General features: G+C 45.2%; 1 protein-coding gene across 1 annotated transcript; it reads left to right on the top strand.

Moving 5' to 3' along the window:
- Positions 1–10,706: 10,706 nt before the first annotated feature.
- TLR4 (toll like receptor 4) lies at positions 10,707–15,573 on the top strand. The gene is made up of 3 exons (XM_054646424.2): positions 10,707–10,911; positions 11,699–11,865; positions 13,091–15,573. The coding sequence occupies exons 1-3, from the start codon at positions 10,807–10,809 to the stop codon at positions 15,345–15,347; spliced, it is 2,529 nt and encodes an 842-aa protein (XP_054502399.2). The 5' UTR covers positions 10,707–10,806; the 3' UTR covers positions 15,348–15,573.
- The last annotated feature ends 4,345 nt before the right edge of the window (positions 15,574–19,918 follow it).

The following is a 19,918-nucleotide window of genomic DNA, read 5'->3' on the forward strand; positions in this document are numbered from 1 at the left end:
TTGTTAAAAACTGTGCTGATTTCTTACAGGATGTGTTAAAAACTGTGCTGATTTCTTATATGATTTGTTAAAAAGTGTAGTGATTTACAGGATTTGTTAAAAACTGTGCTGATTTCTTACAGGGTTTGTTTAAAACTGTGCTGATTTCTTACAGGATTTGTTAAGAACAGTGCTGATTTCTTACAGGGTTTGTTAAAAACTGTGCTGATTTGTTGAAAACTGTGCTGATTTCTTACAGGATTTGTTTAAAACAGTGCTGATTTCTTACAGGATTTGTTAAAAATTATGGTGATTTCTTACAGGATTTGTTGAAAACTGTGCTGATTTCTTACAGGATTTGTTTAAAACTGTGCTGATTTCTTACAGGATGTGTTAAAAACTGTTCTGATTTCTTATATGATTTGTTAAAAAGTGTAGTGATTTACAGGATTTGTTAAAAACTTTGCTGATTTCTTACAGGATTTGTTGAAAACTTCGCTGATTTCTTACAGGATTTGTTGAAAACTGTGCAGATTTCTTACAGGATTTGTTAAAAACTGTGCTGATTTCTTATAGGATTTATTAAAAATTGTGGTGATTTCTTACAGGATTTGTTAAAAAGTGTGGTGATTTCTTACAGGATTTGTTAAAAAGTGTGGTGATTTTTTCCATTCAAAGCTTTTTTGACTCCTGGAGCTCTGTGTTTTCCCAACCCAGAAATTCATGAGCCCTCATCTCCTGACCACCTTTCCATCAGATGCTCCTTGTTTGAGTTTTGGAGGTGCTGGCCATGCACCTGTCCTGTTTTATTTACATTATTTTTTTATGAATTGAGTGTGGAAGAAGCTGCTGGTCCCAGCTGCAAGGGTGTTGCTGGTGTCAGTATTGTAAAAGCATGAGTCTGAAATCCTGACCAGATGCTGGCCCTTTCCCCTTCCCAGAGTTCTGCTACCAGGGGAATCATTGCTTTGGGCTTAAACTCTCCATACGTGCCCAGAGGTCAAGGCTGAAATTTTGGTTACCCTGGAAACCAGGACAAAACTGCTCCAAGCCATTATTGCAATATGGGTCACTCATGGTACAAAAGAGATGGAAATTCTCTCCCCTTCCAGCTCTAAGGTGTTTTCCATAGGGGAAGCTGCAGGTTTGAGCAGGTCACAGTTTGTGCTGTCTGCTGTGGGGTGGGAGGTGAAACCCTGAGGTTCAGAGCCCTTTGCTGGCCCCTGGCTCCCAGTGCTGACTGCAGAGGTGGAGGGTGGGATGTGTCACAATCCTTGGGCAATCCCCTCCTGTTTCACAAGCACCTGCCCTGTGCATGTCAGTTCTTGGGGAAAAAAGCACCAAAATGAGATGCTAAACCCATCCTTAGTCCCTGAGAAAGGAGGGGACATGGGTGCCATACCTGCCATGGGATTTCAGATTGTTTCCTAAACATGTTGCAGTGAGGTAAAGTCATACTCATCCCTTTGGAAAAGGGCCAGGTTGAACAGTCAGAGATTGCAGTGATTTGCTAATTGTTGGGAAACATGACTGTCTGCAGGAGGCAAGAAACATTGTTTTTTATTGTTCTGTTTGAGAACAAATGCACTTCTGGCTTCAAGGAGGTGACAGTGTCTTGTGGGAGAGGGAATTTGGGGGAGAACAGGTGAAAATGACCTTCATATCTCCTCTGAGGTCCTCCCATGGCTTCATGGCCCTTCTGTTTTTAGTTATTATTGTTTTCCTTAGTGTGGTGTTTGTGAGGGTCCCCAGGACGAGGTGAGAGATGAGAATTTGACTCCATGGTCTCAGAAGGCTGATTTATTATTATATTATATTATATTGTATTGTATTGTATTATATTGTATTATATTGTATTATATTGTATTATATTATATTATATTGTATTATATTGTATTATATTGTATTGTATTGTATTATATTTATATATAATTTATTTTATTATATATTATATATTATTTTATATATATATTATTTATTATTATATTAAAATAATGCTATACTAAAACTATACTAGAGAAAGAGAAAAGATACATCAGAAGCCTTCACAAGAATGATAAAGAAAAACCCTTGACTCCTCAGAGCCTTGACACAGCTGGACCATGATTGGTCACTAAATTAAAACAATTCACATGGAACCAATCAAACATTCACCTGTTGGCAAGAGGTGCCCAAGCCACATTCCAAAGCAGCAAACACAGGAGCAGCAATCAGATAATTCTTGTTTTCATTCCTCTCTGAGGCCTCTCAGCCCCCCAGGAGAAAATCCCAGGCCAAGAGGATTCTTCAGAAAATATCATGGTGACACCTTGGCATGCCATCAGAGCATTCCATGTCTCTCCCAGCTTGTTTTAAGCATGGAGCCACCCTGCCAAGCCTTTGAGTGATGAAGATCTTCCACATTTAAGCAGCTACCTTAAACCACCACTTATAGGTGCTGGCTCCTGTCCACATTCCACCTCTGGAGCCACACCCTCTCACCCTCTTCTGCTTTCTTCCAGGGTGCAGCTAGGTTTTATCCATATAATATTGGATATTCCAGGGTGCAGCTAGGTTATATTCATGTTATGTTTCCCCTTCTTTACTTCCCTTGTTGCTGCTTTATTCCTGAACTGTCACCTTCCTGGGTTTAACTCAGATGTAACCTCTCCAAAATGCTGCTTCTGCAGCAGAAAGGACCAACAGTGATGGATTTGCAAGCTGCTGTACAAGCACCCCGCTGCAGCCTCTTAGCTGGGTGTTCCTTGGGAAGAAAACTCTTCCTGTACAACCATTAGAGGGCAAACCCTAAAAGTGGGGTTGTGTGAGAGCCGAAATGAGGGATTGCAGGACTCCAGGCAGCTCTTCAAAATGCAGTTTATTGTATCCAAAATGCAGTTTATTATATCCAAAATGCAGTTTATTGTATCCAAGATGTCACAGCAGTCCAGGGTCGTGGGTGACAGAGCTGTGCCCACAGCTGTCAGCTCCAGCTGCAGGCAGGCCTGGAGACCCTTTGGGTTTGGTTCCAATGCATTCTAGACTTTTCTTTGCTGAGCATCTTCATACAGCAGAACCAATCTATACCTTAACTATTATCTACAGCCTATCATAACTACTATAATTCCCATATTCATGTTACTGTTCTCCAATCACTAAAAGTCAGTACATTACAGTTTAAGCTAGAAGTTGTTTTTCAGTTTTCTTGCAGTGCAAAATTCTGAGACCTTTTTCTACTTGCAACTTTGCTGCCTTGTTTGCCTGTGCTCTCTTTCTGCTTGGTAAAAACATCTTCTTGTTTGGGGTGGGTTTATCCTTTGCTCTAAGCCATAAAACCCCTTTTAACTAACACACCCTTTGCCTCCTTGGTTATCCAGTAAGACTGGCTCAGTAATTCTTTTATTCTAGATCAAAACTTGCTTCCATCTCTATTCCTTCATCAGACTCTACATTTGAAAATCTTTCTGCTAAACACCCATATCTGTGAGACTTTCTTGTCAAACTTTCATCCTTCCCAACAGGGTTGGTTTGCTTTAGATCAGGCTGTGTCTCTGACAGCAGCTTCATTTGGGGTGTGGGTACATCAGTACAGCACCCATATAGCTGCTGTGTCCATGGGAGGTGAAACTTCTGCTTTTCCTCACATTTCCTTCCTCCTTCCCCTTCACTGTGGTCAGGCTGGCAGGGCACTTGCTGTGTCACTCCTTTTCCTGGGTAACTTCCCTTCTGGTATCTCAGCCCTGTTTCCTGACAGCTTTCCATAGCACCCAGTCTTGTGATCTGCAAAGAGTTAATGCCTGTCCTATGCTCCCGCTGCCTGTGGCTGCTTGGTTCCTCCTCTGTTGGAACAGAAGTGGTTTTGTCTTGGTTGGTGCAGGCAACTCAAGGCCAAAGAAATGCTTAAAAAACCTCCCCAAAACATGCAAACTGAACAGAATGGAGAGAAAAGGCATATTTGAATAAATTCTCCATCAGGAACACTGCTTCAGGTTTTACTCTGTGCACAAAGCAGTCTTTGCTTGTCACAGACATCTTTTATGGAAAATCCTTTCCTTGGGATTTTTCCTCCTGAGAAGCTGAGAGGCCTTAGGAACAAAATGTAACCAATGGTTATCTGCTGCTGTGGAATGCAACAGGTGCATCTGGGATTGGCTCATGTGATTGTTTCTAATTAATGGCCAATCACAGCCCAGCTGGCTCAGACTCTGTCCAAGCCACAAACCTTTGTTATTCATTCTTTCTTTTTCTATTCTTAGCCAGCCTTCTGATGAAATCCTTTCTTCTATTCTTTTAGTATAGTTTTAATATAATATATATCATAAAATAATAAATCAAGCCTTCTGAAACATGGAGTCAGATCCTCATCTCTTCCCTCAACCTGAGACCCCTGTGAACAGGGTCACACTTTGCTCTCCAAAAAGCCCAGAATAATCACCCAGGTTTTGTAGATTCCAACATACAGCCCTCCAAGTGCAGGCAAACCTGCATCTGCATCTGCCTCACCCACTCTTTTGGAATTTATTGCTTTGCAAGTGATGGAAGTGGGCTCTCAGCAGTGCAGCCAATTAATATTCTGTGTTCTTCTCCTGGCAAATGCCACCACAGTGTTCATGTCTGGGAGCTGATGTCTAAAGCAAGGCATGAACTCACCCCAGGGAGGGTTTGCATTCTCTCTCTGGGTGATGTGTACACAAGAACTTGGCTCACGTGAGCTGGCTCTGCACTTTCTGCTGCAGCCATTGCAACATTTTCCTGTCATCTCGTGTCAAGTCATGGAAGAGAAACCACAAACATTGGGCTCAGGATCCTTGGCACGGTCAGTGCTTGTGGCAGTTCTCTCAGAATTCACAGAAAGCAGAAATGCTGCACAGTTTTTGCTCTTATGTTATGGTTTTCCCTCAAAGCAGGGATCTGTGATTTCCCCAGATGATCATTAGAGCTTCCCCTTGTTTCAGGCTTTCCCAGAGTGTCACAGCAGTGCTGCAGGGGCTCGATATTTAACCATGCTTCAGTTGTGGCACTGAGTCTGAGACATAAACTTGAAAGAATTTAGGGTTTTTGGAGGAGCTGAGGTTTTAGTTAGGGATAGGCTTTATTGGAATTAATCAAAATAAATGGGTAGGCCTTGATGAAGTTAAGGTCTACCCATTTAAGAAGTTAAGAGTTAGCAGTTAACTAATAATTGATTGCTTGTGAACACAATGTTTGATTATCTGGGTTTATAATGAAGAATATAGAAACTGATAAATAGTTTTTAGGGAACATTAGACAATTGTGGCCTCCTCTGTTCTGAAACCAATTGAAGATGGGGAATGGGAGTTCTACCAAGGGTTCATTTGTCAGATTTGCATTGAAAAGGTAGAAAGGTCAGAATGAGGAAGACTTCATTTACTTCCTCATTTTGGGGCCTCTCCCCATGAAAGGGACACTGACCCATTCAAGGAACAAACTAGTCATGCTTAATAGCTTTGGAACTAATTACCATAGGAAGTGGGGAATGGGATGTACCGAAGTGATAAATATGCATTTGTATTTTGGGTATTCAGTACTTGTATAGATAAAAGGGCTCTGTAATCACCTGTAAATTGCAGTGTGTGTTTGGGAGCTATCCCACAATAAACATTCACTTTCTAACTCTAAACTGTTAGAGAGTTTTTGTCTGTCACAGTTGGATATCAGTACTAGATCAATATCCATATTTTTAATAATTCAAGTCCCCAGATCGATGTTTCTTGTGTCCAGTTTAAAAAGTCTGAGCTCTGCAGTGCTCCATGCCCTGCACACCTTTCACGTTTGATACTCTGAATAAATCCTTGCCCTACAGCAGACTCATTATGAGAAGTGGGGGAGAGGAGGTAGAACAAGCAGGATAAGTGAAAGCCACAGAAATACAAAACATATGTAAATCAGGCTATGAGACACCATAATAAGGATGCAATGGGGGTGGAAAGAAAAGGAAATAAGCCCTATTGTTGCTTCAGTAGAAAAGCCAGCACCAGTCTGAGGTGGCCAATCTGAGGTGGCCAGCCTACCTTCCTTAGGGCTGTGGGAGGAATTTAAACTCCCTGTGAGCACAGTGTTCCATGCCAGGGCACTGTGGGCACCCTGACCTCCATGGCTCAGTGGATCCCTGGCTCTGGGCAGCCCAGGGTGACCGTGGTTGATGCCAGGCAGAAGGACAAGGTGCTGCTGGGCTGTGTGGTGCCAGCCTGCCTCTCTCCAGGGAGCTCCACTGTCACTCACTGCCTGCCCATGAACGCTTGGCAGGCCAGGCTGGATGCCTCCACCATCTGTGTGAAATCCTTCCAGCCATTTAGATTAAACAGTAAAATGTAGGGCTCCTAATGACCTGACATAATCCATATGGAGTAGCTGCCACAGATAGTGACTATCCTGACACTGATTAATCACTTCTCCTAGTCGTGTATTTGTCCCTGGTTACTTGACACAGTTCTTCCCTAATAGCTTTGGAATAGTTCTGGGGTGTGCATCTGATCTTGGCTTTGGGGAATAGCCCTCTGATGGCACACATTGCCTACTCCAGTGCAGCCTTGGCTGATTTTCATCAAACCAACTTGGATTCTGGGTTTTGGGTTGTTTTTCTACCCCCTGTGTGCACCAGTCTCAGTCCTTCTCTGTGCTGCCAAACACCTGGGCCGTGCTGAGCTCTGCTGGGTGCCACCATTGGCAGAGGGCTGTGCTGTGCAGCATGAACAGACTCTGCTCCCACCTCCACGCCCTCCCTGGGCACCAGGGGCACCGCAGACAGCCGGCATTACAGCTGCTCCTTGCTCTGGAGCTGCAGCTGGGGCCAGGCACTGCTCACACAGGGAGAAATCCCAGCTGCTGGGATTGGCTCTGGCACCCCAAAATGAACCTGCAGTTTCTCAGCCTGGGTGTTGTTCTCTCTTTCAAAGCTGTGAGATCTTCCAGGCCTTCCAGGATGATCTTCCCTCAACTTGAGTTGTGGTTTCCCCATCCCTGGAAATGTCCAAGGCCAGGTTGGATGGATCTCAGAGCAAGGCAAGGGTTGGAATAAGATGAACTTTAAGGTCCCTTCCAGTCCAAACCAGTCTGTGATTCCATTATTAAACCCACTTTGATGCCTTAAGTTTTAACTTTCATATTTTTTAGATTCTGTACTGCCTCAGTGTGTGACTCTGACTTCATATAAAGTGTTAGCAAGTTCTCCTCACAGTTCAGGCAGACAGAACAATCCTTTTCCAGCCTGATCACCAAGGACACTGCTGCAGCTTCAGGCTCAAGGAATATCAACAACAACAAATTGAGGAGAGCAAGCTGAGAGGATGGGACTGCATAACCTGGAGCTGTAATTGGACAATTAACCCCAAGATGTAAATTTATAAAATTTATCAAAACTTATAAAAGTGTGAAAACTTATGACCAGTTGTGCATCTTGTGTCCATCTTGGGCAGAGCCACAGCTGAGCTCTTGCACTGCCCAAGGTGTATCCTTTGAAGGCAGTTTAATAAATCTCTCCTTTATTCCTTTAACTCTGTCTAGCCTCTCTTCCAGGACAGCCTCTTTAGGCATCAGCTTCTCATGGGGAAGCATCACACATGAGAGTCACAGGCATGCAGGCTCTCTAGGAGCTGTTCTGATGAGATCTCAGCTCCCTCCCCAGCTCTGTGTGCTCCAGCCCTGCCTCTGCCCCATGCCTGCCAGCTCAGGCTGGGGTTACTGTGCCAGGCAGTGACTCCCCAGGTTCAGGATGCAATGTGGTTGTGGAATGTTCAGCAAAAAAGATCTTAAAGATGTTTTCAGATTATTCTTTCCACCATTTTTTGTTGTAATTTATATAAATTGATGGTTTTTTCCCAGCAGAATGGCTGGGAAAATTCAACTTGCTGTTAAATTTGTGCCACATTTCCTGTCACTCTTCCTTTCCACTCAGACAACGTTTCAGACCTGCACAGGTGACTGGCTTGCTGATATAAGGACTGCCATGTGAAGCCCAAGGATTGGGAACTGCCTGCACCCCCTGAGCCTGGGTCCCCCTGCAGAGTGACCAATTCCACCCTAATTCACCACAGGTGACTGCAAGGCTGACCCTGTGATAGGCAGGGACCTGTGGCCAGCCCACCTGAGAGCAATGCTGGCTCACCTGCTGCATCCTGAGCTTCCCAAGGAGCTTTGGAAGCTCCTGTGGTGCTCCCCAGGCTCCACAAGTGCTGTGCTGTGAGAGTGCCAGCACCACAGGAATGCTGCCCCCTCTTTGATCCGTCAATGTCTCCCCTCTGATCCATAGCTCATAACCAAATCATTGCTAGAGATGCTTCTTTCTTATAAAGTAAGACTGGTTTTGTTTTAATCTTGAAATAATTTGTGTCCTGTTCCTCAGCCTGTGTTTGCAGACAGACTTGGGGAGCTGCTTGAGATGACTCCTGGAGCCAACAGAGCCTCTCTCCAGGGCAAGAGCTGCTCATGCCCATGTGGAACTGGGCAGCTGTGACCTTGGAAGCACCCTAGGGACACACAGGCCTGTCCTTATGACTCTCACCATGTGTTTTGTCCAAGAGTTTAGCTAACTTTGCTTTTCGGCTGGAGTTCACAAATCATTTTCTTTTAAAATAAGCAAGTCTAAGATGTTTTGTCAGTCCTGCTGCATTGTGGCTGTCTCATGCTCTGTAATACCTTGCTTGAGATCACAGAGGCTGCATATGCACTGTCTGCATTGTGTTACTTATATTATAATAATGTTCAGGAGCACAAAGATGACTCAGACATGTGTTTTTGGAAACACAGATTCTCTGTAACACCTCCTTGCTGAGAGATCCTTAATGATCCCACCAGTTAATTGCCAGAGTGGTGAATCATGTTTGATTTTAGGTGCTATTCTTGTTGCTTTAAGGGATTCCAAACCATTCTTTTGGTGTTTGTGAGCAATCACACAGACATTATGGCTTTATCCACGTTGCTGTGTGTCAGCTGAGCCACACAAACTTAACCAGCACTGACTTTCTAAACTGGTGGCTGGGTTTGATCTGCTAACTTGCACGTTTTCTGCTCGTGTCCCATCCCTTGCAGTGTCTGTAGAACTTGTCCTTGAACCAGTGATGATGTGTGTTGTGAAGCTGTCCCCAGTGACAGCAGCAGTGCCTCCTTTGAACGCCCTTCAAGCTGCACTTCCCACTTGACCTCTGAGCGTGGCTGTGGGAGGGATTTTGTGATGCTCCCAAACTCTTCGGCACCTTCAGTGAGTCTCCATTGAAATGGTAATTTCTAGAGCAGTACTTCAGGCTCATCTCAGCTTTAGATAAAAATTAAATGTGGATTGCCTCATTCTGCATATTGAATACTAAGGGATGCACTCATTTGTTCTCTCTGCAGACACACGGATGCTCTGCCAATTTCCTTAATCCAGGCACAGAAGCAGTCAGCAATTGTTTCCATTCACTTTTGATTCCATCTATAAAAGGAAATACCTGCAATCACCAGAGGCTTTTCAGAGCAGGGATTTTGTAGAACTTGCCCGATTTCAACAAACTTTTTGTCTGCTGGCTTAATGGGCACTATCTGGCTGCACATCAGGGTGTCGGTTTTAGCTCCCATTGTGCTGCCATGTGTTTTTTATTGCAGAGATCATCAGTTATTTTAGGATTTCCCCATCTCTCCTAGGCTCTCTACTAACCTGTCAAAAAAGTCTAACCCCCACATCTGAAATATTTTAAACTTTTCTTTATAAGTGGATTGCTCGCTGGGCTGATATCGCATCTTATATTTAATATCAATTTTCACAGACTTTCACGAGTTGTCACACTTTATTCCATCTTCCTCTACACAAATATTCCACCCTTGTCTCAATTTTTTGCCATTTCTCTGTCTATGTGGTGTTGATAACACCCAGAAACCCTATGGCTGGATCCCCAGTAACATTTCTTAGTTATCTCCAGGAAGACAGGAGGAGATACATGAATGCACGACCATTTATCAGACTAAATGAAGGCAGGGAGCTTTATTAGAAGGCTCAGAGCTGACTTAAATTAATATTGGTTTTTTTTTTTTTCTCCCTGAAACAATAGTCTGCATTGGGAATTCAGCATTGAGATGTTCTGTAGCCAGGCATCAAACGGAGATTCAGGCATGACCAGGGCAGGGAGCAGCTCTAAGCCCAGCTCAGGGTGTTTGTGCCTCTCCTTTTTGCTGCTTTTGGGGAGGGGTAGAATTTCTGTGAGCACAGCTCTGATCACTCTGTGAATCTCCTTGTGCCTGGCCATGTTCCTGCAATAATTGCAATAAAAGTCCAACCAGATGGATAAAACCTGGGTGTTTGTTCACAGGAGCTTGGCCACAGGTAAACCTGTGCTTACCTGGCATAAGGAAACCTCTGCCACAGCTGAGCTCTTCTCCAGTGCTTGCCAGGGTGAAGCTGGAGCATGGCAGGAGGGCAGAGGCAGAGCCACCCTCTCTAACCAGTGCATTTGAATTATGGGATGTGGAGCATGAAACTGGGCTCAGAATTGCACAAAGTGTTCTGTTGGTTTGGGTTTTGGTTTGTTTTTTTTTTTTGCCAATTTGACCTGAGCTAATCAGAGGCAATCAAGTCAAGTGGCACTGATGAAACCCATATTCCTCTTTAATTTCTAGCCCAAATTATATCTGTCATTACTTTTTTTTTTTTCTTGTTGGCTTTTTTTTTTTTTTTAACAATTTCAAGAAGGGTGTGTAGAAACAAGGCAGTGACCATGTTTCACTTCCCTTCTTGTTCTCAGAGATGTGGTGTGAGAAGCAGGAGTGGTGCAACACAACTCCTGGCACTGCAGGAGGTTTCTGTCCCCGGGTTTCTCTCTCCATGCTCCTTTCTCCTGCACTCCTGGCCTCCTGAAGATGCCCAGGAGAGGAGCCCTTCCTGTGGGGACACTCCTGGTGCTGCTGCTGCTGGCATTTGTCCCTTCCCCACTGGCAGGCTGCCTCCTGGATCCCTGTTTGGAGGTATGTGAGCTCTGTGTGAGCACAAAATCCTTCTGTTTCTCTCCCTTTGCTTGGGACATTTGTGCCTCAAGCCTCTTAGGAAAGCCCAGTTTTATTTATTTTTCCCCCCCAAGGTTTTTATCAAGGTGATTGAAGTATTTGAAGTAAATTCTAGTCTCGAAAACATCTGAGAACCAGAACAAGCACCAAGAACTTTTTCTTCTCGTTGGCTTTCTGTACCTCTGAGGGTGCTGCAGTGCAGTTATTGTAATAGATTATATTTCCCTTGGAAGGGATCTAAATTTTGTCTAATTTCTACAAAACACAGCTTTTTGCCTGGTTTGTGCAGTAGAGTGGTTTCACCAAGTACCTGACACGGACCAACTGCCTTTTGCAAAGTTTTGCTGACAAATATTTGCTTGCAGAATAACTTTGGTTCAAGCTGCCTGGTTATGTGCAGGGGAAGAGGGCTGAGAGCTGTTCCTGGGCATGCAGTGCAGCCATGGGTGTTTGTCCTGCTGGCTCTCTATCTGTAACCTCAAGGAATGTTGTCCTGTAGTTTTGTCCCTGCTTTAATCTCAGTTTTGTCTCAGCCAGAAATGCAGCTCTTCCTGAGGAGTAGGACTGGTTCTATTAGGAGTGAGGAAAATGTTTAGGGTATATAAGATTATTTCCCAAAACTCAAGGCTTCTCCTTTAGAAATGAACTGCAAGGGGGGTGATTCTGCTCCTGCTTTCCTGACAGTGACATTTCCTGGCACTTCATGAAGAGCAGGTCTTAACCATGATGGGATCTGCCTCTGTTACAGATCACCCCTAACACAACTTTCAGATGCTCTGGACTGAACATCTCTGGAGTTCCTGATGGAGTCCCAAACACCACCCTGAACCTGGACCTCAGTTTCAGCAATCTGAAATCACTGGGCTCAAATTATTTTGCATCAGTCCCTGAGCTGAAATTTCTGGATCTTTCAAGGTAATGGGATCTATTATGTGGATACAGGTTAATTTTTCTTCACCAGCTGGGTTACAATGGTGCCTTATTTTGGGGTCTATTGGTCTTGGCTGTTTATTTTTTTTTTTCTTGTGACTTTGTCCCTGTGTTTGTCATTTTGCACATCCCCGTGGTGAAGTGATGAACAGCTTTTAGTCCAGTCACTGAGTGCACACCCTCCACTCAGAGCTGGGTCTGTCAGTCTGATCTTGTAGGCTGGAATGTGAGAAGGAGGAGGAAGATGTTTCACTTGTCTGTGAACAAGAAAAATGTCAGACTTTTCACTGTTACAAAAACTCTGAAGTGGAACATCTTGGGTGAGCTGTTTTTCTAATCACAGTTTAAAAAAAAATAACATGAAGGTACATTCATTTTCTAAAAGGCTGTGTTAAAATATCAACATATTCTCTTTTGCCTTCTCCTCACATATCTGGGGGAGGAGATGGGGGAGGCCTATTAGCAAATTTGAATTGATGTGTAATTTCCATTGACTTCAGACAACAGTTTCTCTGGGTAAATTGTTTCACTGAGAAATGTCACTCAGCCCCATCACAGCTCTAGCTCCAAAGTGGCTGAGTGGCAGAGCACATGTGCTGTGAGGCACTGCCTGGATCATTAAACTAATTCTGCTGGGATTCACTGCACAATGGATTTGGGTCTCAAATTCTGGATCTTCCCACATCAAACAAACCTTAGGGGGCTCATTTTCCCCTCTTCCTTTTCTCCTCCAGAGCCAGCACAGCCTGGTCTCTGCTCTCTCTGAGCCATCCCCAGATACCAGCTGCTGACAGAGCTGTGAGCTCTGACACAGCTGCCCAGGTGTGGCTGAGGTGGCAGGCAGAGGGCTGGGGATGTGCAAGGTGTGAGGGAATGCTGGCTCTGGTTGGTTCTTCCATCAGTGATGGTCATCACAATGTCACTTTGGCCTAAACTGATGGCTAGGATTCTTCTTTCCTGCTGCCTGCACGAATTTTTGGTCTTCACCAGGTCTCCAGGTCTCTTGCTTTGAATTTAGGATTAGAGGAGGAGGTGAGAGGAGGTCTCCTGATGCAGGAGAGTTCCCTTTGCACATCCAGGGATGCTTCAGCACAGCAAAGCCAAGCCAGCCCCCAGTATGAGGCTGAGCCTGAGGGTGTCACAGCAGCACTCAGAGAACAAGGAAGGGACAGTGTTTCATGCATTTATATTTTCTTTTCATGCCCAACAGGTGCCACATCCATACAATAGAAGATAACTCCTTTATGGATCTCCATAGACTTTCCACCTTGGTTTTAACTGCCAATTCCCTCCAGCACCTGGGGAAAGCAGCCTTCCATGGCTTAACATCTCTGAAAAAACTGGTTCTGGTGGAAACCAACAGGACCTCTCTGTCTGAGCTGCCTATTGGCCACTTGCATACTCTGCAGGAGCTGAATTTAGGCCACAACAGCATTACTTCATTGAAGCTTCCCAAGTATTTCATGAACATGACCTCCCTCAGGCACCTGAGCTTCTTCTCTAACAGGATCACATCTATCTCCAGAGGAGACCTTGATGCCCTGAGGGAAGGGAACAGGCTCAACCTCACTCTGGTGCTTTCCTTGAACAATATCAAATCCATAGAGCCGGGGGCCTTTGCAGGGATCCACCTTGCTGAGCTGGCTCTCAGGTCTGCTTTTGAGAGCTCCATGATGCAAGCTTCCCTGCAAGGCCTGGCTGGTTTGCAGGTCAGCAGACTCACACTTGGGGTGTTCAATGACCATGACAGACAGCAGGACTTTGAGAGGGGGCTCTTGGATGGACTGTGCCAGGTGCAGATGGAAGAGTTTGTCCTGATCTGCCTCGGGGACTTTGAGGATGACACAGACACTCTCTTTGACTGCATAGGCAACGTCTCCACTATTCGCTTGGTGGACCTGGGGCTTGAGCAGATATCCCAGGTTCCTGTGGGGTCTAAAGTGAAGCAGCTGGAATGCAAGAAATGTGGTTTTGATTATGTGCCTGCCCTGAAGCTGTCGCTTTTCAAGGAGCTGAGAGTGCTTCGTATTACCAAGAACAGAAGTCTCAAAAACTTCAAGCAGAAGTTTGAGGGTCTCAGTAACCTGGAGGTCATAGATTTGAGTGAGAATAGACTCACCTTCAGCAGATGCTGTTCCCCTCAGTTTCGAAATTGTTCCAATTTGAAACACTTGAACTTAAGCTTCAATTCTTATATCAGATTGACTGGAGATTTCATTAATGTGGAGAATTTGTTATATTTGGACCTTCAGCACACAACCTTATTTGGTCCTGGCTCCTACCCCGTCTTTCTGTCCCTTCAGAGACTGATTTACCTTGATATTTCCTACACCAAAACCGAAGTTAAATCCCAGTGTACATTTTGTGGCTTGAACTCTTTGCAAGTGCTCAAGATGGCAGGAAACTCCTTTGCAGACAATAAGCTGGCAAACAACTTCAAAAACCTAAGTCACCTGCACACCTTGGATATTTCAAGCTGCAAATTAGAACACGTGGATCAAAGTACTTTTGATGCCCTCTCTGAGCTAGAAGAGCTAAACATCAGCAACAATAAGCTCCTGACTTTTGATCCTGGAGTCTACCAGCCACTCCAAGCCCTCAGAGTCCTGGATTTCAGCAGAAACCAACTGACTGTTCTGTTGGACTCAGCCAGGGAAATCCTGCCTGACAGCCTGCTCCTGTTGGATATCTCTCAGAACCTGTTTGATTGCTCCTGTGTGTACCTGGACTTTCTGGTATGGATCAAGGAGAAGCAGGAGCTCCTGCAGAACGAGGAGCTGATGCTGTGCCACACTCCCTCGTACGTGGCCAACATCAGCCTGCCAAGCTTTGATCTGTCCTCCTGCCACGTCAATGCAGGCAAAGTTGCCTCCTCTGTGGTTGTGTTGCTCTGTGTAGTGGTGCTCCTCTTACTGGTTTACAGGTACTACTTCCAGCTCTACTACTCCGTGGTGCTGCTCAGTGGCTGCAAACACTACGCAGAAAGAGGCGACACCTACGACGCCTTCGTCATCCACTCCAGCAAAGACCAGGAATGGGTGACGAAGGAGCTGGTGGAACCCCTGGAAGGAGGAAGACCTCCCTTCCACCTGTGTCTGTACTACAGGGACTTCCTGCCAGGGATACCAATTGTCACCAATATCATCCAGGAGGGATTTCTCAGCAGCAGGAATGTCATCGCAGTCATCTCCGCTGACTTCCTGGAGAGCAAGTGGTGCGGCTTTGAGTTTGACATTGCCCAGTCCTGGCAGCTGGTGGAGGGCAAGGCTGGGATCATCATGATTGTGCTGGAAGATGTGAACAAGGACCTGCTGAGACAGAGGCTGGGGCTGTCTCGGTACCTGAGGAGGAACACCTACCTGGAGTGGAAAGACAATGAAATAAGCAAGCACATCTTCTGGAGGCAGCTGACAGGAGTGCTGATGGAAGGCAAAAATTGGAATCACGAGGAGGCAAAACTCATGTGAAGAGAAAGAAGGGTTCTTCCTGCCCTGTCTGCCATCCTGGCCTGATGGATGGTGTTTAGAAGTTGGTTCTTCTTGTCGCTATAGGACACGAAAGAACACAAGCGCACACCGCTGTTCTCAAGGTGAAGAAAAAAGGGAAGTTTATTTTCTGACTCCAACATTTACAGTTTTCCAAGAGTGACAGTGGATTGGAGGGTGACAGTGCCACCTCTCCAATGACACTGGACAAACCTCCTCCATAAAGGAATGCAAAACGATGAGTTATTTACAGAAAGCATGTGAGAAAGCGTGCTACAAGAATGTCAGCATCAGAAGGCTTAGAAAATCTTAAAGAATCAGGGCAACACTTCTGTTGCTGTCCAGAGTCAGAGTGAGTGGATGGAAGCACTGCCACATCACTGCAGAAATCCCTGCCTTGCTGGTCAGCTCCTCTCAAGGAAATTTGCAAGTTGAGGAGTGACAAGGGCCACAAGAGCTGCCTGAGCTCGGTGTTTGGCCGTGGCTGTCACCCATAGGTGGCCCAGCAATACCTCAGGTTTGGTGGGTGCAGGAACAGACCAATGCTCTGACTGTCTTCTGGCTGCTTCTGAAACTGGATTTGGGTCTTGGGATCATTTACTCAGAAGAACTTCACAGTCTGTTGCTTTGAGTGGACCCCAGAATCTCAAAGGCAGAGTGAAGACACAGGATTTTCAGCTCTAAAAACTTTGTGAAACAGAAACAAGGTTTGGATTCCGAAAGTCTTGTGCCTGCCTCCATGGGCACCATGACTCAGGCCACAAACCCTCCGGGGAGCAATGGGGCATCCTACAGCCCAGCTGGCAGCTGCTCAGGGAACCTGAGTACTTTTGTCATCAGGGAGGGAGGGTTCTGTGGTTGGGAAATTTGCCCAAGATGTTTCTTTCAGTTTTCTTTAGACCAAGGCCAAATATTGAAACCATCACCTGAAAATCTTACTTATATCCAGATTATATAGCATTTGAGAAGGCATTTTGGAGTTTGCTTGGGGGGGGGGGACAAGAAATGTGTTAACACCTCTAAACTGAAATATTTCTTTGCTCCCACTGCTTCTCCTCATCCACTGTTTGTGGATATGCCCTAAACAAGCAAAACTGAGCCTGAACGAAGTGTTTTGATGTTTACAGACAGCCAGTTCTAGATTAAGATTTTTCACTCTCTTGACCAACCTTAATTGACTGTTGGAAGGTGCTGCAAGAGCCTCCAGGGTTTGAAATGGGGTTCAGATCTGCCTGTCTGTTATCCCAGGGGTCAGCTCCCACCTGGGACAGCACTGAGTGGGGGAGTTTTGCTTTTGTTTCACGGAGAACGTGCCTGGCATTTTGCAGGGAGAAGAGATAGAGGTGAAAATCTGGGTTAGCTGAACTAAAGGACCCCAGCAGTGTCCTGAGCCAAGGGAAGGGAAGTCTGAATGCCATGGAATCCCAACACAGAGCACACCATTGATGTGTGGGACAGGGCATGGGACAGGAGTATTGCTCTGGTTTTGCCAAAGGCTTTGGTTGGGTTGGGTAATTCATCACCGGTTTACTGAATTACTGAATTAGCACTGAATGTGTTAATCTGGTGTTAATCTTGCAAATCCTTCTCTGATCAGGGATGTTCTGCAGAGGTAAAACAAAAGCAACTGAGTGGTGAATCAGACCTGATGTTTATCCACTCCCTTCTCTGAGCACCAGACAGGGACATTTCCATGGAAGCAGGGTCAGGGATCAACGTCAGACATGGTTGGGCAGAGAGGGAGAGCCAGTTCCAGGCCTTGTGCTGGCAAAAGTTGAATCACAGCTCCCTCTCTATGTGCTGTGTCAGACAAGACTACCAAAACCCCCCACAGCCCTCCCTAAGCTTCTTTTGTGACCCAGGAGATGAAGATTTAATAAAACTACGCTTGATGCTGCTTTCCTTTGCCCAGAGAGTTTGTTCTGCATCTGCTAAATCCTATTCCAGCAATTCCCAAAATGAAGTTCCCCTCACCTCTGCTGGCATTGATGGGTCCTGCAGATCTTCCTCCTCGCTCTTCCACCCTCCCCTTCCTCCTCCTCCTCCTCCAGGAGGCTGCTGGGGATGGTGGGGGACAGAGAACCTCGAGGTTCACTGCACTGAGGCCAAAGGAGAGCACAGTGGACAAAGCAAAGCTTGAATTTCAGCAGCTCCAAGTTAAATTGGGAAACAAAAGAGGAAAAATTAAACAGAGTGGGAGTTCCTGCTCCTGAATGGAGCAGCACTGAAGGTGCATTTCTCCTTCACTCTTTCTCTCTGTGGCTCCTCTGCAAACAATTCAGTGGATGTGTATTTCTGGCACAAAGCACAGTGTCCTATGATTCTTGATTGTAATTATAACAATGAGTTTCAGAAAGCCTGTGAGTGGTTCTGGGCATTTATAAAAGGGATTTAGGACAGTATTGTTTAAAAAGTGTTTTTTTTGAATATCAAAGCAATTTTAGGAGAGCTGGAGTGATGCTGAGACGAGGCTCCCACCAGTACAATTATAAAAGAAACTGGTCACTTGTTTTTCTCTTCCTATTCAGAGTCTCCACAGCAGACATGAATACCTGAGTTGCCCCTGGCTTCCTTATTGTCCAAGGAAAAGCCACAAACCCATCATAGCTGCCCCTCTGTGGTCCCCTCCAGCCTGATCCCCTCTGTAATTCTGTGACCTGCCCAGACAGTGCTGAGGTTTATGAGTCCAAGATGGACAAGGCTGTGTGAAGGATTGTATTTTCACCACTTACCCAGCAGAAAAACTGTACATCTTTTTTTGGAAGGCTCCAAACAGCTTTCCCCAATACTATAAATGGGGGAATATTGTGATGGCTTTCACAGGGGTCTGAGGATGAGGGAAGAGATGAGGATCTGACTCCATGTTTCAGGAGGCTGATTTATTATTTTATGATATATATTATATTAAAACTATAGTAAAAGAATAGAAGAAAGGATTTCATCAGAAGGCTGGCTGAGAATAGAATAGGAAAGAATGATAACAAAGGTTTGTGGCTTGGACTCTCTGTCTGAGCCAGCTGGGCTGTGATTGGCCATTAATTAGAAACAACCACACGGGCCAATCACAGATCCTGTTGCATTCCACAGCAGCAGATAACCATTGGTTACATTTTGTTCCTGAGGCCTCTCAGCTTCTCAGGAGGAAAAATCCTAAGGAAAGGATTTTTCATAAAATGTGTCTGTGACAGAATATTGTGATTCCCACAGAAACACACATACTCATTTGCCTTCATTGTAGGAAGCAAATATCCAAAGGAAAACTCATAATTCTCGTGTTTCCAAAGCTGCTGGATGCACTGTTTGGAACTGCCCACTCTGCATCAAGTGGCTTTGATAGGATTTACTCACTGGCTGAAAAAATGAGCAGCCAAGCAAACACCCCTGCAGCTCTGCACTCATCTCTCGTACAAATATCTGAAAATATTCCAGTTATTACAGCATCTCTTTTGCCCAGGTCATACAGACAGATGGAGACAAAGCTCCAAAGGGCTCTTGCATCCCAGCTACTCCATTCGCAGTGGGGGCATGCCCTGATTTCCCTCTGAGCTTCATTTAACCCATGCAAAATGCCAGGAGAGCTGCAGCTCTGGACTCCCTTGCCTTGTGGAGGGTGCTCTGAGCAGAGCATGCCCTCATTAGTGTGATTGCCCTGGTGCTCTGTTGGAATCCAAAATGCAGGGAATTCTCACAACTTTGGGCCTGGAAGTCAAAGTTTAGAATCAAACCCAGGATTTGATCTGAGACCTTGGAAAAGGCTTCCAAACTGAGGTGCTAGAAGTGAGAATGTGGATTTATAGATTAAAGCAGAGACATGTTAAGCTAAGTAAAGGAAATTTTAGAGTTTTAGAGTTTAGGATATCGAAAAAATTAAAAGTAGTTACAGAGATAAGGAGTTTAGAGTGCAGTGCTGGAGGTTTGTGTGTCATAACATGACTAAGCAAGATTACAATGTAGGATGAGTTCATAAGACAAAATATTTGACGATTGGGTCAAAACCAGAAATATCCTTGCTGGCAGTGTTTTATTGGTCAATAAATCCTTAAAAAGGTCCTGTAACTAGGGGTCCTGTGACCTTCTGAGCCATGGGGCAAAGATGTGAGCTGAGCTCACCCTTCCTGCCCACATAGAGGATAAGAAAAATAAATCCCATAATCAAAAACAATTCAGAGATCCCATCTCTAACTCATTCAAAACTCCTCAAGAAGTCCCCACAGTGCAGCAGCTGGGAAAGCTGGAAACCAGAGCCATGTGCAGCCCTTCCCACCCGGGTCTGTCCAGCACTGCAGGAACGCTCCCCTGCCCCCCTGAGCAGCAGCACAGATTCCCAGTGTCACTGAAAAACCCAGCAGAACAAGGAAAAGCAGCTGCTTTCCCTGGGCCCACTGGTACTTGACAGGGACAGGTTGAAACTTCTCAGGGAGAGCGTTTGTCCTCTGGGAAATGCTATTTTGTATGTGGTTTCTGCAATTTAATGAGGTAGCGTGGTGAGTCTGTGGAATGGGAATTGTCACAGCAGAGTTTCTGGTTTGCTGTTGCATGTAATTTTGGAACAC

Source organism: Agelaius phoeniceus, chromosome 21 (assembly GCF_051311805.1).
Source record: "Agelaius phoeniceus isolate bAgePho1 chromosome 21, bAgePho1.hap1, whole genome shotgun sequence".
NCBI lineage: Eukaryota > Metazoa > Chordata > Aves > Passeriformes > Icteridae > Agelaius > Agelaius phoeniceus.

Bases quoted from the DNA above. Each gene is read 5' to 3' on its own strand.
- TLR4 (XM_054646424.2), top strand. From the start codon at position 10,807: ATGCCCAGGAGAGGAGCCCTTCCTGTGGGGACACTCCTGGTGCTGCTG. The intron at 10,912-11,698 runs GTATGTGAGCTC...CCTCTGTTACAG, and splicing joins TCCTGGATCCCTGTTTGGAG to ATCACCCCTAACACAACTTT. The intron at 11,866-13,090 runs GTAATGGGATCT...CATGCCCAACAG, and splicing joins AAATTTCTGGATCTTTCAAG to GTGCCACATCCATACAATAG.